The sequence below is a fragment of the Pseudorca crassidens genome, chromosome 10, assembly GCF_039906515.1.
Source record: "Pseudorca crassidens isolate mPseCra1 chromosome 10, mPseCra1.hap1, whole genome shotgun sequence".
Lineage (NCBI taxonomy): Eukaryota > Metazoa > Chordata > Mammalia > Artiodactyla > Delphinidae > Pseudorca > Pseudorca crassidens.
In genome coordinates, this window is record NC_090305.1 from 20,087,051 (window position 1) to 20,100,570 (window position 13,520).

General features: G+C 45.6%; 2 protein-coding genes across 11 annotated transcripts in view; one reads left to right on the plus strand and one right to left on the minus strand.

The window, feature by feature from the left end:
• Positions 1 to 13,520, minus strand: part of LOC137231652 (cytidine monophosphate-N-acetylneuraminic acid hydroxylase) — a 262,440-nt gene that overhangs the window by 152,302 nt on the left and 96,618 nt on the right. The gene's annotated exons all lie outside the window — the stretch shown is intronic.
• The window catches only part of CARMIL1 (capping protein regulator and myosin 1 linker 1), a 317,492-nt gene continuing 308,665 nt past the window's right edge, over positions 4,694 to 13,520 (plus strand). For 4 of the 10 annotated variants that reach the window (XM_067752167.1, XM_067752164.1, XM_067752166.1 and 1 more), the window contains exons 1-2: positions 4,694 to 5,274; positions 9,356 to 9,453. In XM_067752167.1, coding sequence (XP_067608268.1) covers positions 5,235 to 5,274; positions 9,356 to 9,453 — 138 coding nt within the window. In that variant the 5' untranslated portion in view covers positions 4,694 to 5,234. The remainder of the gene's footprint in view (positions 5,275 to 9,355; positions 9,454 to 13,520) is intronic. The other 6 variants (XM_067752157.1, XM_067752159.1, XM_067752163.1 and 3 more) reach the window with 3 other exon arrangements.

Consider the following 13,520-nt stretch of genomic DNA (forward strand, 5'->3'; position numbering starts at 1 on the left):
AGTAATTGCCTCTCTCTCTGTCTCTCCCCGCCCCCGCCCCCCAGACTGTTTCTTGGGGTTCCATGAAGCGTCTGTGTAATTCACCACTATATCCTCTGGCGAATAGTCAGTGCTGCCCTCACATTTGTTGAGTGACATTATCAAACACCTCTCCTCCTTTTAGCGCTCTCTCCCCACCACCTCCATGAATTTCTACAGCATATACTGAACACATCATTTTGCACCTAACTAGCACATTTTTCTTTTTCTTTTTTGGCTGCATTGGGTCTTCGTTGCTGCGTGTGGGCTGTCTCTAGTTGCAGCGAGCGGGGGCAGGCTTCTCATCACTCGCAGTGGCTGCACTTGTTGCACGCAGGCCCTAGAGTGTGCGGGCTTCAGTAGTTGAAGCTCACGGGCTTAGTTGCTCCCCAGCATGTGGCATCTTCCCTGACCAGGTATCGAACCCATGTCCCCCACATTGGCAGGTGGATTCTTAACCACTGCGCCACCAGGGAAGTCCTGCACATTTTTCATTTATCTTATTGTTTTCTAAAATTGCTCAGTTAGATTTAACTAGCTCGCCACCTACTGCGGGGTCAGCACCGGACTAGTTGCAGGGCAATCGAAGGTCACCTTCATTTTCCTTCTAGAGGTGGAGCTCCTTGTGGGTGGGTGGAGCCCAACCTTGGCTATCTTTACACTTTCCATGGAATACAGACCAAGGGGCTGGTGAAGTGGCGTAGTAAAATGAACTTTGGCCTGGAGATCTCAAATCTAGGTTCAACCCTTGCAACTTTGAGCAAGTTACCCCACAAATCTGAACTTATGCCCAGTTGTGATAAAGTTATAGTAAGTACACCTTTTAACCTAAGGGGTCACTGGGTAACTCAAATATGCTAAATCCTTATCTCCTTATTTGTCAGAGGTCATCAGTTGTTAGATGCACCAGTGATCTGATAGCATATTTTGTATTTGTGTTGGGGGTGGGGTATGAGAAGCATGATGTTAATTGTCTACAACAATTATGAAATGCATTCTGATTTCATTATCATTAAAGTGAAAACAATTGCTTCTTTTTTTCTTTTTTTTTTGTGGTACGCAGGCCTCTCAGGCCTCTCACTATTGTGGTCTCTCCCATTGCGGAGCACAGGCTCCAAACACGCAGGCTCGGCGGCCATGGCTCACGGGCCCAGCCGCTCCACGGCATGTGGGATCCTCCCGGACCGGGGCACGAACCCGTGTCCCCTATATCGGCAGGCGGACTCTCAACCACTGCACCACCAGGGAAGCCCACAATTGCTTCTTTGAATCACAGCACTATCGCATCTGTTGAAGTGCTCTGTTCAAGTGTTCTGAATATGGAAAACAATTGTACTATGAGCTCTGATAATGGCACACTCAAATAGATACTTTCTGCATTAATGACTGAGTTGACTTTCCTCGTCTCTTGGTCATATCTGTTGAGGATTTGCTCTGATTATGATGATGACTGAAAATTTCAAACACACTTAAACGTGAGAGCAATGAATTCCCATGTACCCCATTATCCAGCTACAACAAAAATCAGTACAGGGCCCCTCTTGTTTCATGTGTATCCCTACTCAGTCCCTCACCCCACTCCACAAACACCCTCCTCTCCCATGGATTATTTTTCAAGCAAATCTAATATAATATCACTTGTAAATACTTTAAAGGCATATTGTCCAATAGACATTTACCTCTCACTGTCTTCTAATCAGAGATAAACTAATTTTTTCCTAGAGGTGTTTATAAGCTTAGTATTTCATTGTGTACTTTCCCTGAAAGGTCTAATTAACCCAGCTGAGAAACACACACCTCATTAAGCAGACCCCAGACCGACAGTAGTTGCTAAGGGTGGGAAGTTAGTCTGCAAGTCACTACTTGGGGAGTGGAAATGTCATTGGTTCCCACATAACTGAATATCTTCCAGTTTTAAAACCAGTTCTTAAGGCAGTAGGCAAGATCAGAAATGGATTTGGGTAAACAGTGGAATTTTTTTTTTTTACTGTTGTTAGCTTGCTGATTTCTTAATTTTTATTTTGTCTCCATGGGTTTAATCATTATACGATATGGTTCTTTTTTAAAATAACTTTTATTTGTTTGCACTGGGTCTTAGTTGCAGCATGCATGTGGGATCTAGTTCCCTGACCAGAGATCGAACCCAGGCCCCCTGCATTGGGAGTGCAGACTCCTATCCACTGCACCACCAGGGAAGTCCCTATATGATACGGTTCTAATGAGAGTATGTTAGACCATTATAGACATTAAGTATTTTCAGCAGATTTTTAAATTCAGAGCACATTTTCTCACCATAATGCACTACAAAATATACAATAGAGATATGAATGTATACCTTGGAACTAAAAATAAAAGTCCATGTATAGTTTTCCAAAATAATTTTGTTTCTGGGTATGTGTTAAATTTGTTGCGATTGTGTTTAACATTTTAAAAGTTCAGGTGCAGTAGATATTCCCTGAAAAGCCGGTTTTCTCTTCCTTTCTGACTAATAGGTTTCAGTTCATCAGAGCTAGTTATAAGACTTAAAGCCACATATATACATGTTAGATGAAGCTGTAGGTAATCACATTTATAGTGGCAATTAGTTTCAGGTAGTGGTTTAATCACTCTCTTAATCAAGAGCACAATGGCAGGGGTAAACTTAAAAGCATGGAAGTTGGAGGGCAGAGATGCTGAGGAAAGACTGCAGCATTGGAGGGGGTGGGCAGATTCCAGGCAACAAGTGCACATTTCAGAATTCAAAATGCATTCTCTAAGCTGACTCCTCGGTTGTCCTGTGCTGGGGACATTTACCACTTGTTGGGGTTTACAGTGTTATAAACAGTGCTCCTTTGAGTTCTCTGCTTGCTATTCTGAAACATACTTGAGTTTTGCTCCCAAGAAGGAAATGATTTTCATTTCCAAAATCAGTCATTTTTGAGCATTAATATAGGAGATTCATTTGAATCCATGCCTTCAGAGGTGTAGGAGTCAATCAGGATCCTGCTCCAGTGAAAAAACTTGATTCTTCATTGAAACCCCAGCTTCCTTTAAAAGGCACCAGGGAGCACTGAATTACAGGAATGCCATACAGCCTGTTCTTTATTCTTCTGACCACCCCAGGCCAAGGGGGAAAAAAAGTTTTGTCTTTATTTTCACGAGTTACCACATGGTGTGGAAACTTCAGGGCAATTTCTGAAACTTCATTGGTAAGTGCCAGAAAAATCCTCTTAACACACACAGTTGAATGGAAGATGGTTTTGAGATGTTAATTTCCATTTATTGCATAAAAAGATATTTAATGCGTAAAGGACAGGTCTATCTTCAATGAATCGCCAACATCTGAGAAACAGTAGGGAGTCTGAGGTCCAAAGCTCTAAAACCAATAAATTAACAAATGTTTACGGAACACCTATTTTGCACAAATCTGCTGAAGAGGTTCAAAAGTCTGAGATAAACTCTCGCCCTTAAATCGCCCACAGTCTAGTTGGGCAGACACAAACTCAGGGAACAAAGCAAGAGTTAAGTAGTAAAACTATACAAATACACAAGTAATGAAACAAGGCACTGTGTGGTTGGGCTTGGAAAATAGTGTTTCAGGCAATATATTCTAGCGGTTTTGAAGAGAGGGATCACAGTGATCTGAAAAACCCTGGAAAATCTTCACAAAGAAGGTACACATTGGGCTGGAATTGAAAGCATAGGTAAGAATCAGATACCCTTAAAAGGAAGGGAAAAGCAAATAGCAAATAGTTTTGGAGAGTCAGGTTGTAAGAGTGCGAAGGGGCCAGATTGGTAAATGCCTTAACGGTAACGCCTGGCGGAGAGACTGAAGATGATTCTTGGGGATCCAAGGTCGACGGCAGTGTTTAAAACTAGACCATCAACGCGTAGGATTCCCTTTCCTTTTCTCCCTCCCCTCCTTCCGTCCTTTAGAAACAGAACCTGATTCGACAGGCATTCCCAGCCGCCAGGCACTGATGCAGCAGTTGAGGCGAGAAGTTGCCCAGAAGTTGTCTCTCCGGGGGTGGAGCCCAGGGAAAGTAGGAGGGAGTTGGGCCAGGTCAGTCAGACCTATCAGCAGGCTTATTCTGGCCTTTGTGAATTACGCTCAGCTGCCCGAATATGCGCTGGGATTAAAGGAGGTTCCGCAGCGGGTGAAAGGCATTTTCCGGGCGCTCTCCCACTTCGAGTGTCTGAGATGGGAAACGGCGGCGGCGGCGCGCCCGCTGAGCATACAAAAAAGTGTTTTTTTTACCATATGGTTAGTGTTTACAGGTTTCGTCTAGCTCCTGCTCCCCAGAAATGGAAAATTAATAACGTTGAGGAAACGTCAGCAGTCACGGGGAGGGATGAAAAAGGAAAGAGCGCAGAAGGTCTCCCAGAAAGACCCGGTTTCCGTGCAGACTGGTCTGCGGAATCTGCGCGAGCCTGCAGCCTCCCATCCCCTGGCGCCCTCGGCCCGCCGGGAGGTGGGGACGGGGAATCGGGCAGCCGAGGCCCACCCGGCTGTCCTCCCCAGCAGCCAGCAGATGGCTCCCGGGCTCTCTCGCCCCCTCTCCAGACGCAGGGCTTCGGCGGTTCGGGAGGGAGGCTGCCAGGAGGGGCACCGTGCCCGCCGCCGCCCCGCGCCGCGTGCCTCCGGGCTGGGCGCCCCACGCCGGGGAACGTGAGCCTGGGCGCGGGAGGCCGGGTCTCGCGAGGTGAGGAGGAAACGCTGGAGGAGGAGAGCAGGAGGAGGAGGAGGAGGAAAAGCAGGAGGAGGAGCGCCGAAGCTGCCCCCGCCCCGATGAAGCCCGGCAGGAGCGCGAGGAAACCCTAGTCCCCCGCCCCGCGCCGCTCTCCCCGCCTCTCCCCACGCCTTCCGCCTTCACCTAGGGCCGTAGGTGCGACGCCGGAACCGGGCGGGAGCTGCCAGCAGCCGGAGCAGCGCCGCCGGGAGCCGCGAGCCGCAGCCGCCCCGCGCCCGCTCCCAATCTTGCCGGGTCTCCGTTCCGCCGCCAGGAACTGCAAGGAGGCGTCATGTAGCAGCAGCCGCAAACCCACCTCGGATTTGCAACTCTTTTTTTTTTTCGGTGGGGCGGGGGGCGCGGCAAAATTCTATCTCCGCCCCCGCTTTCTTGCCTATTCCCATTTGCAAGCTGCATCTGCCTCTAAGAAATTGAGGGGTTCAGGGTAGGGTGGGGAGCTGTAAATCAGAGTTGGACCTGCAGCACCCCCGCACCTAGAAGGCCACCATGACCGAGGAGAGCTCTGAGGTGCCCAGGGAATTGATAGGTAAGAGTCGCGCTGTGGTTGATTTTCCTTCTGCCTCTGCGTCCCCTTCACCTCCCCCTCTGCGTCCCCCTCACCTCCCCCGCCCTTCCCACCTCTGCCCTCCCGTGCGTCCCGCGAAGTCCCGGCGCCCCTGGGGTCGGAGTGGTGTCGGGCAGGGTCGCTGGGGGGCGCCGGGAAGTTTGTTCCCATCTGACCGCTTGCAAAGCCGAGTCCCGAGAGGGCCGGCGCGGGGAGGAATCGGGAGACCCGGGAGCGCACTCTGCTGCGCCGCTGGGACACCCCCCAGGCGCCTCCTTCCGCCACGACCGGGGGTCCAGGTTGGCGGAGGAAGGGGGCGGTCTGCCAGGGTCTGGGGAGTTCTGGAAGCGAGGAGAATCCTTCACAGCGCCCAGCCCAGTGTCCTCAACTCGGGAAGTCCGGGAAAGCCCAGCACCGGGACGGCTGGCGAGCGCACAGTGGGTCGCCTCCGGCACGTGCCAGGACCACCCTGACCCCAGGAAATAACCGGCGGGAGGTGCCCCTGTGACGTACAGACTTGGGGGAGGGGGGCGCTAGTCCGGTATAATGACTGAGCCTAGCAAGGCGTGGCTTCGCCTAGCGAACTGGGAGCGAAAGGGTTACAGGACTGACGCAAACTCGGGCCAGGAAATTGAGGGTTAATGATAAAAACCTTATTTCAGTAATGATTAACCTACCGATTCTCCCCATCCCGGATCTCTTAGGGAACCTGTGTGTGGTACCCTATGCAAGGTGACCCATTGTTTGAGTCCCTTGAGGGTTCTTTTTGGGGGAGTGGTGAATATTTTGTCTTGGGGTTTAACTTAATTAAGTGGATGGTTAAAATGGCAGAGCTCAAATGAGGTTTGGGGGGAAGAGTGTTCGGAAAACCAAGCGTTTAAGCGCGCGTGTGTGTGTAGCATGTTGTATTGTAACAAGGTATGTGTTTCTGTGTGCGTGTGTGTTTTGAGCCCCAGTGACCTGTATTCCTTACTGTCCCATCCTTGGCACACTACACAGCCTACAGCTCAGAAAGACGTTTAATCGGTGATGACAAGAGTTCTAACCGCCCATTCATCTGCATCTGAGGAATTTGCCCCTCTGTTTCACCTTCTAGCAGTAATACTTTGGAGGAGTTTGTGTGTGCTCTTGCATTAGTGACTGTTAGCTCAGCAGGTGAAACTAGATGTAAAGAAGCTGTTGCTAGGCTTGTATGGAAGATAGAAGCTTCTGCTTTTGTTGAATTAAAATAAACCTAACTACCAAATTTAGGGTATTAAGTCTACCCCCACTTCCCCCCCAATCATGCCTCTTCTCTCCCCAACCCTGTAGAGTCCACTGGGAGTGAGTGGTCCATCCAGTTCTGGGAGGCTGAGATCTTTCCAACACCCTTCCAGGAAGGAAACAAACACCCAGAACCTCTGAAGATGCCTCCAGAGGTCCTGAGAAAGAGAATTTAGGGGCGGGTTTGCCTCACTGGCCAGGAGATAAGGATAACTAAAGAAGGTGGCAGAGTTTTTAATTAGTTGTCCTTGAGCCTGGTGGTGAAAAGTTTAGGTAATTACCCAGGAAAAAGGGCGATGAAGGATAGGATGGAAATAAGGTACCTGGTTTATACTGATGGTCCTCAAAATAAATCCTTTGGTATATTTTAAAAGTTGAATTTAACCCTTATCTAGAAATGGAATTTTTGTGTTTATCGAGTCCTGCCCATCTCACATATCTTTCAAACAAAGGACAAATGTTTTTGTGATAGGCCCAATATGATTTTTCTGGGCCTTTAAATGGTCTAATTGGCCTGGGCTAGGGGAAATTCCTGCATCTGCTTTAGTCTCTAATTTCAAGTGCTTGCAGGAGTTCTGCTCTCATCAGTTCAAAATGGCAACCACGTGAAAACTTCAATATAGTCCCTGAAGCTAATCCCCCAAGGCATTTAAAAAATGTGTTGTGTATCTTTCTGATTATTAACGTAATACAGGCTTTTTATTTAAAAAATTTAAATGCAGAGAAGAATGAGAATATATGCCACCCATGTTACCACTCCAAGATAGCTACTTTTGACCTATGGGTATATAACTTACCCATCTTTTTCTTTGTGTATGTATTCTTAAATCACTTTCAGATGCTCATTTCCCACAGTTCTTTTTAGGGGAGGGACGAGCAGCCTGTACCCGTTTTGAGTTCTGATAAGATAGGAGCTGCTTAGAGAACTCCCTGTGTAATGAGCTCCCCGACCTATCCCCCACACCCCGGCCAACATTCCACCTCATTGCTGTTCCCTGGACAAACTGTACTTTTTCTTGTTCCCATGCCCTTCTCTTTGCTGGCACTGCCCTATCCTCCCCTCCTTCACTCTTCTTATCTGAGTGGCTCTAAACTCTTTGTGGTGGGTTTCCAATAAGAATATTTTGATCACCCCTTAGTAAGCATATATTTATTTGTTAAGCTGCATGCATACTTCATTTAGTGTGTGTAATCTAAAACATAAACTGAAACACATTGCAAATAGAAGTAAATTCTGTTTTCTTCCTGCACCCCAATGGATTGTATTGTGCACTGTGCTTTGGAAACCAGTGGTCTATTTCCTCCTCCTTCAAGCTTCAGCTCAAGGGTCCCCTCCTCCCTGAAACCTTCATGTATCTTCTTGTCCATGATCTCACGGTAGTGAGTGCAAATTCATCGAGTGACGTCAATCCATCTAGTGGCTTACAATCATCCACTAGATGGTAAGCACTTGTGGAAGGCAGGGGTCATCTCTAGCCCGGCATCTAGTAGAGTAGTTGGCACACTAGGTATATTTGTTGAATATATGAATAAACCAAAATGATTATAATACACATTTCAGAGTGGTGGGAGTATAAAGGAGTTTGCTATGTTTTGAAGGAAGGTAGAATCTAACCAGCAGGAGAATAAGGGAAGTGCAGCCCAGGAAAGAGAATAATATATACAGGATCCTAGGGGTGTAAAGGATAGAGAGGATAGAGATAAGTGGGTGTGTGCTGAGAAGTTAAGCTGGAAAAGTGTGAAAGGCCTTGAGTGGCCTGCTGCAAGGTTTGGGTTCATTCAAAAATGACTGTGACTCATAGAGCAAGAGGGACACGATCAGATCTGTGGCTTTGGAAGGGTCGCTTTAGTTCTGGGGGAGGTGTGGTACAGGGGCTGATAGGTTGGAGGTGGTAGGCTTAGTCTCGGTGAGAGATTCTGAGGCCCTGAATGCAGGATCAAGTCCACGGGTCAGGAGCTGTTAGGAGGTGGTCCTAGGAGAGGAGGTGACTGGCTCCCTGAGAGAATGGAGTTGGAGATAAACAAGATTTCTAACTTCATTAAGGGCCAGAGGAGGAGCAGGGAAAATAGTGACTTTGATTTGGGACCTGTTCAGTTTGGGGTCCTCACGGGAGTCCCAGAAGGGCCTTCCCGCTACCATCCAACTTTTCAACTCTCCCCTTCTCTCTCAATTCTGCCTTTGACCACTCTTCAGGGATGCGGTGGTATGAAGATTTTGAAAGGACAGATGGCCAGGAGCACCCTGACTGAATTGTTTGGGCCGGTTCTGGTTCTTTGCCATATTTCCCAACCTTCATGTCAAGGCACTCCTGGAAAATGATAATACGTATATGGCACTGTCATGAACACAGATCTGCTGGGGGCCAGAGGTAACCAGCCAAGGGATTTTATAAATTCCTGTTGTGCTTATGGTCTGCCTGCCTGCAATATAGTGCCTGCAATATAGTGCTCTGTGCTACTGCCTGACTTTTTTTTTCTTTGTGTGTGCTTGTCCTCTTTGCCCAGCAAGATTATATCATGCCTTGCATGGACTGGTATTATATGCTTTTATATTTGCCTCAGCATCTGAGCACACGGTCCAAGGCACAAAGTAGGCGTTCATCGAATACTTGGTGACCAGTAACTATCAGGCTTGTTAAAACAAGCAACAACAACAAACAAACAAAAAAAAAAAGAAAACTAAAAAGAAAAAAGACAATAAAAAATAAAAACAACCAAAAATGCTCCTTCAAATGCTATCCTCCCCAATGCTTTTCTCTTATTAATAAAAGAATATAACAAAAGTATTCCTTTCTTTCAGAAAGCATAAAGGATGTTATTGGCAGAAAGATAAAGATTGCATTGAAGAAGAAAGTAAAGTTGGAAGTGAAGGGAGACAAAGTTGAAAACAAAGTGCTGGTAAGTATTAACGTTTTTCTTAAAAACAAAGTTGGGAAGTAAAAATGTTTTTCCCCTCTATTGTTTTGATTGCCTAGTTTTCATGCAGCACTGGTTCTGTGTTTTATATTTTGTTCGAAAGTTCTGATGCCCATTTTGTCCTAGGTTAGTTGGAATATTTGTCCACTGAAAGTTAAAAGTAGGGTTAATTTAAATTTTAGAGACTGAAGTTTTTAAAAATTGTCTGTCTTAATGTTGTAAAAAGTCACCCACATCTAGGTCATCTCCTAGAGACCGTTTTCAAGTTATTCAAAGTTGGATGTTAAAGGGGGCTTACTTATTATCTTTGTTGTGTCTGATTATCTGATGTTATTTGTGAGGACTTGAGATGAAATTTTTAAACTCCTCCTATGTCAGTATAATTATTAAATTTTCTCAAATGTTATATCGGCAGCCATCTCTGGGTGATGGTCTGAGAAGGCGAAGAAAACATTTGTCTTTTTAAATTGCTTTTGGTGTTTGGGAGGGAAATGCCGGCTCCTCCCTCTAGCTTGTGAGAAGAGTTGCTGGGGGGCTGAGGGACTGGCCCTTGTTGAGCACAGGATTGCTAGGGAGTTGTCAGTGCCTGAGTTGTACCTTTAGAGAGGTGAAAAGCCTTTTGTGGTGTTTTAGTGGTTTCTGTGTTGAAACTGTGGCAAACCTTAATTTAAGCTTAGGTAAATATACCTTGTTTGTGTTTTTGTTGGAGAAAATATTCGGTTTCATCTTTTTACCATTAGAAAATTTTAAACATATGCAAAAGTAGAGAACAGTGTATTGAACTTTATATACCTTTCATCCAGCTTCAACAGTTTTCAGCATTTTGACAATATTGTTTTATCTCATCACCGTTTCCCCCGCCTCACACTTCTGGAGTATTTTAAAATAAATCCCAAGCATATGTCATTAAAAGAGAATATTTTTAATATTCTGTTTCTTCAGTTGAAGTTGCCACAGAGTTTGAAGTATCTTTCTGATACCATCTGTCTTGAGAATCTTTTAAAGTATCTGACTGCCTTCCCCTGTGGATGGAAGATTGTGCTATTGATGGATGACTTCTATCTCTCTGTGTACAAATCAGGATGGCAGAGAAATTGAAGTGGAAAAACGTGATTGAGTGACTTTTGCCCTGCAATGAAATGTGTTCACACAGACTGCAGCATTAAGGTTACCAATAGCAGAAATGATGGGTGTCATCATTCTGCTTTATTTAGTTTTAATAAAGAGTAAATTTCCTTAAAGTATGTTTTACTTATTGTTGTTCAGCCACAGGATAGAGGTATGTTTTGGCAGTGGTAGTGCAGAGAAGAAATTTTGTTTCTGCCATTTGTTGTTTTATACGTTTACAGTAAATCTTCACAAGACGGATTCACCTTTATACAATTTAAATATCAAGTAGGTTTCCTGCAACAGTCTAACATGGTATGTGGTGTTATTTGGTATGGACACTATTCATCAAAGTAGTATTCATAAACCCATGCCATGAGTAAAATTGGCAAAGTTAAAACTGCAAAGACAAATTTACATGTCCAGTGTCATAAAGTTGGCACCATTAAAGAATAGTTATGATTGGTACTTACTGTTAAGATGTTGTCGGGGGTGGGGGGGGGGTGGGGCTCTTAACGTCAGCTGGAGTTGATTAAGGTTGTAACCAAATTACAAATGTATTTGAATTTAAGCATTTATCTCCCCAAATCTGGAATCTGAGCAGTTTCTAGTGGCTTGGGGTAAACTTGTCTTGCCTGTTCCTTACTTGCAGGGGCAGGAATTGTTAATAGAAATATTCAAGGTTTGACAAGCTTCAGGTTTGAGCAGGATGGTCTACGAATTAACCTTTTTAAGTCTTTGATTTTCGAGTTTCTGAATTCAGAGAAATTCATTTACTTAAATTAAAACATTGGGAATTTCCTTATAATTTGCATTTCTGACTTTCTTTTGGCTGTCAGTTCAGTAAAATAGGGTATACCTGAATTGGCTTAAATCAGTATTTCTGTTCTGATTTTTATTTCTTGTTCCTTTTCCCTAAGTGCCCCGCCCCCACCCCCCCTGCCCCGCGTGCTCTTAGTATCCTTCCTTATAAAGCTGGGAGTGTGTTATATAGGACTTGGTTCCTTCTTTTCACACTTTGAGACTTTATGCTATTTCTAGCTTATCTTTTGTAGAGGGTTTATCTTCATCTTCCTTCTCATGGTCCTAAGAGCTGATGTTCATTCAGCAGGCTCTGTTGGACACTTGATTATGCATTGCCGTATTCGCTCCAGCAGCAGCCCTCTGCGGTAGGCACTATTTACATCTGTATTTGGGGGAACTGAGATTTGGAGAGGCTAAAGGAACTTGTTTCAGGTCATCCAACTAATGAATGACAGAGCCGGGAGTTGAATGAACCCAGATCTGTCTCACTCAGAGCCTGTCCACTTCCCCATTATGCTCAAAATAGAAAGAAAATATCCTTTGGCTTGTTCAGTGGTTGCAAACTTTCAGGAAGATTTGGACTTTAGAAGGATTAGTGCTCCCTTGTGTGGATTTGACTGATTGATGGATAACATTGTACATTGCTTGGTTCTACCCTTGTTGAGACTCTCCCATGTGCCAGATGTACAAGATGGACGTAGATTCTGACTTCATGGGATTCAGAGCTCAGAGTCGAGTTGGGAGGTAAACATCTCTAGAGGCAGAGCTGTGAGGTGTGCTGTGAGCAAGATGATTGGGGGCACATGGGAGGAACCCCTGACTCAGGCCTGAGGGTCAGGGAAGACTTCCAGAAAGAAGGCAAAGGTAAACGGACACCCAATGGATGAATAAGAGTTACTAAGGGAAGAGAGCAGAGACATGTTATAGACAAAGGAAACAGAATATGCCTGGAAGCCAGAGAGAGCTTAGCACGTTAAAGGCAAATACTAAGTACAGCTGGAGCAAGGGGTACGGGTGGAGAATGGCTGGGCTTAAAGCTGATTCTTTTTCTTGCAATTGGGATCAGGTGAAAGTTGGGACGGGTTCAACAGGTCTCTTCCCACCACCTGTTTCTCATGACCATCACATGAACTTTATCCTCCCCTCTTTTAGGGAGGCAGTAGGACTCAGCGGTTAAGGCCTTGGACCTTGAGTCATGCCCAGTTCACACTGCAGCCTAGCCACTTGATAACGTTGTTCAGCCTCAATTCCTTTCTCTAATGAAACAGACCTTCTATTTGTACATGGTTTCTTTGTAGATTAACTGGGATGTATCTTAACACTGCTTAGCACAGTGCCTAGTACATGATGAACTCCCAACAGATGATAAAGCAGAAGGAACCGAAGGGTTGTGCATTCTGTTTTTTCAGTGGCACCGAAAATGCCTGTTCTTTCCATGCCCAAGTATTCACTGCCTTTATTGAGGGATTGAGCTTAGTTCACTCTAAGGCCAATAATTACTTATAGTTTATGGTACCTTTTAAGCTGGATGGAGTGCAACTGATGAGATCCCAAATTCCTAAGGTATGTGCTGGTCTAGTGAAATCAGAAATCGATGTTCGGGGGGAAACCAAGTTTGACAGTCAAGTGGTAAACAAAGATAAACCAGCGTCTTCACTGCATGGCTTTGATTCAGAGCCTTTAGTACACCTTTGTGCGTAGTAGATTTCTCAGAATGAGCGGAAGTATACTGTCTTTCTCAAACTTATACGGCCAGAGACCCTACTGACCATAGTTTGGGAAACTGGGATGGAACAGGTCCAAGCTGGTGCCTTTGGGAACAGTTAAAGGGAACATGGAACAGACTAGAACAGGCTCTCTGTCATTGGAGTGTCCTCTTGGCGGACAGTTCTTTGGCCTGTACGTTTTGGGGACTTTTTTTTTTGGCCGTGCTGCTCGGCATGTGGGATCTTAGTTCCCCAACTAGGGCTCGAACCCGTGCCCCCTGCAGTGGGAGCACGGAGTCTTAACCACCGGACCACCAGGGAAGTCCCCGGCCTGTACCTTTTATCTAAGTTGTGGGCAGGTCTGCCGCAAGCCACACACTGGCACCATGTCATCCTTTGCTGTACGGCCTTTCTCTGTTGTCTTTAGGGGAT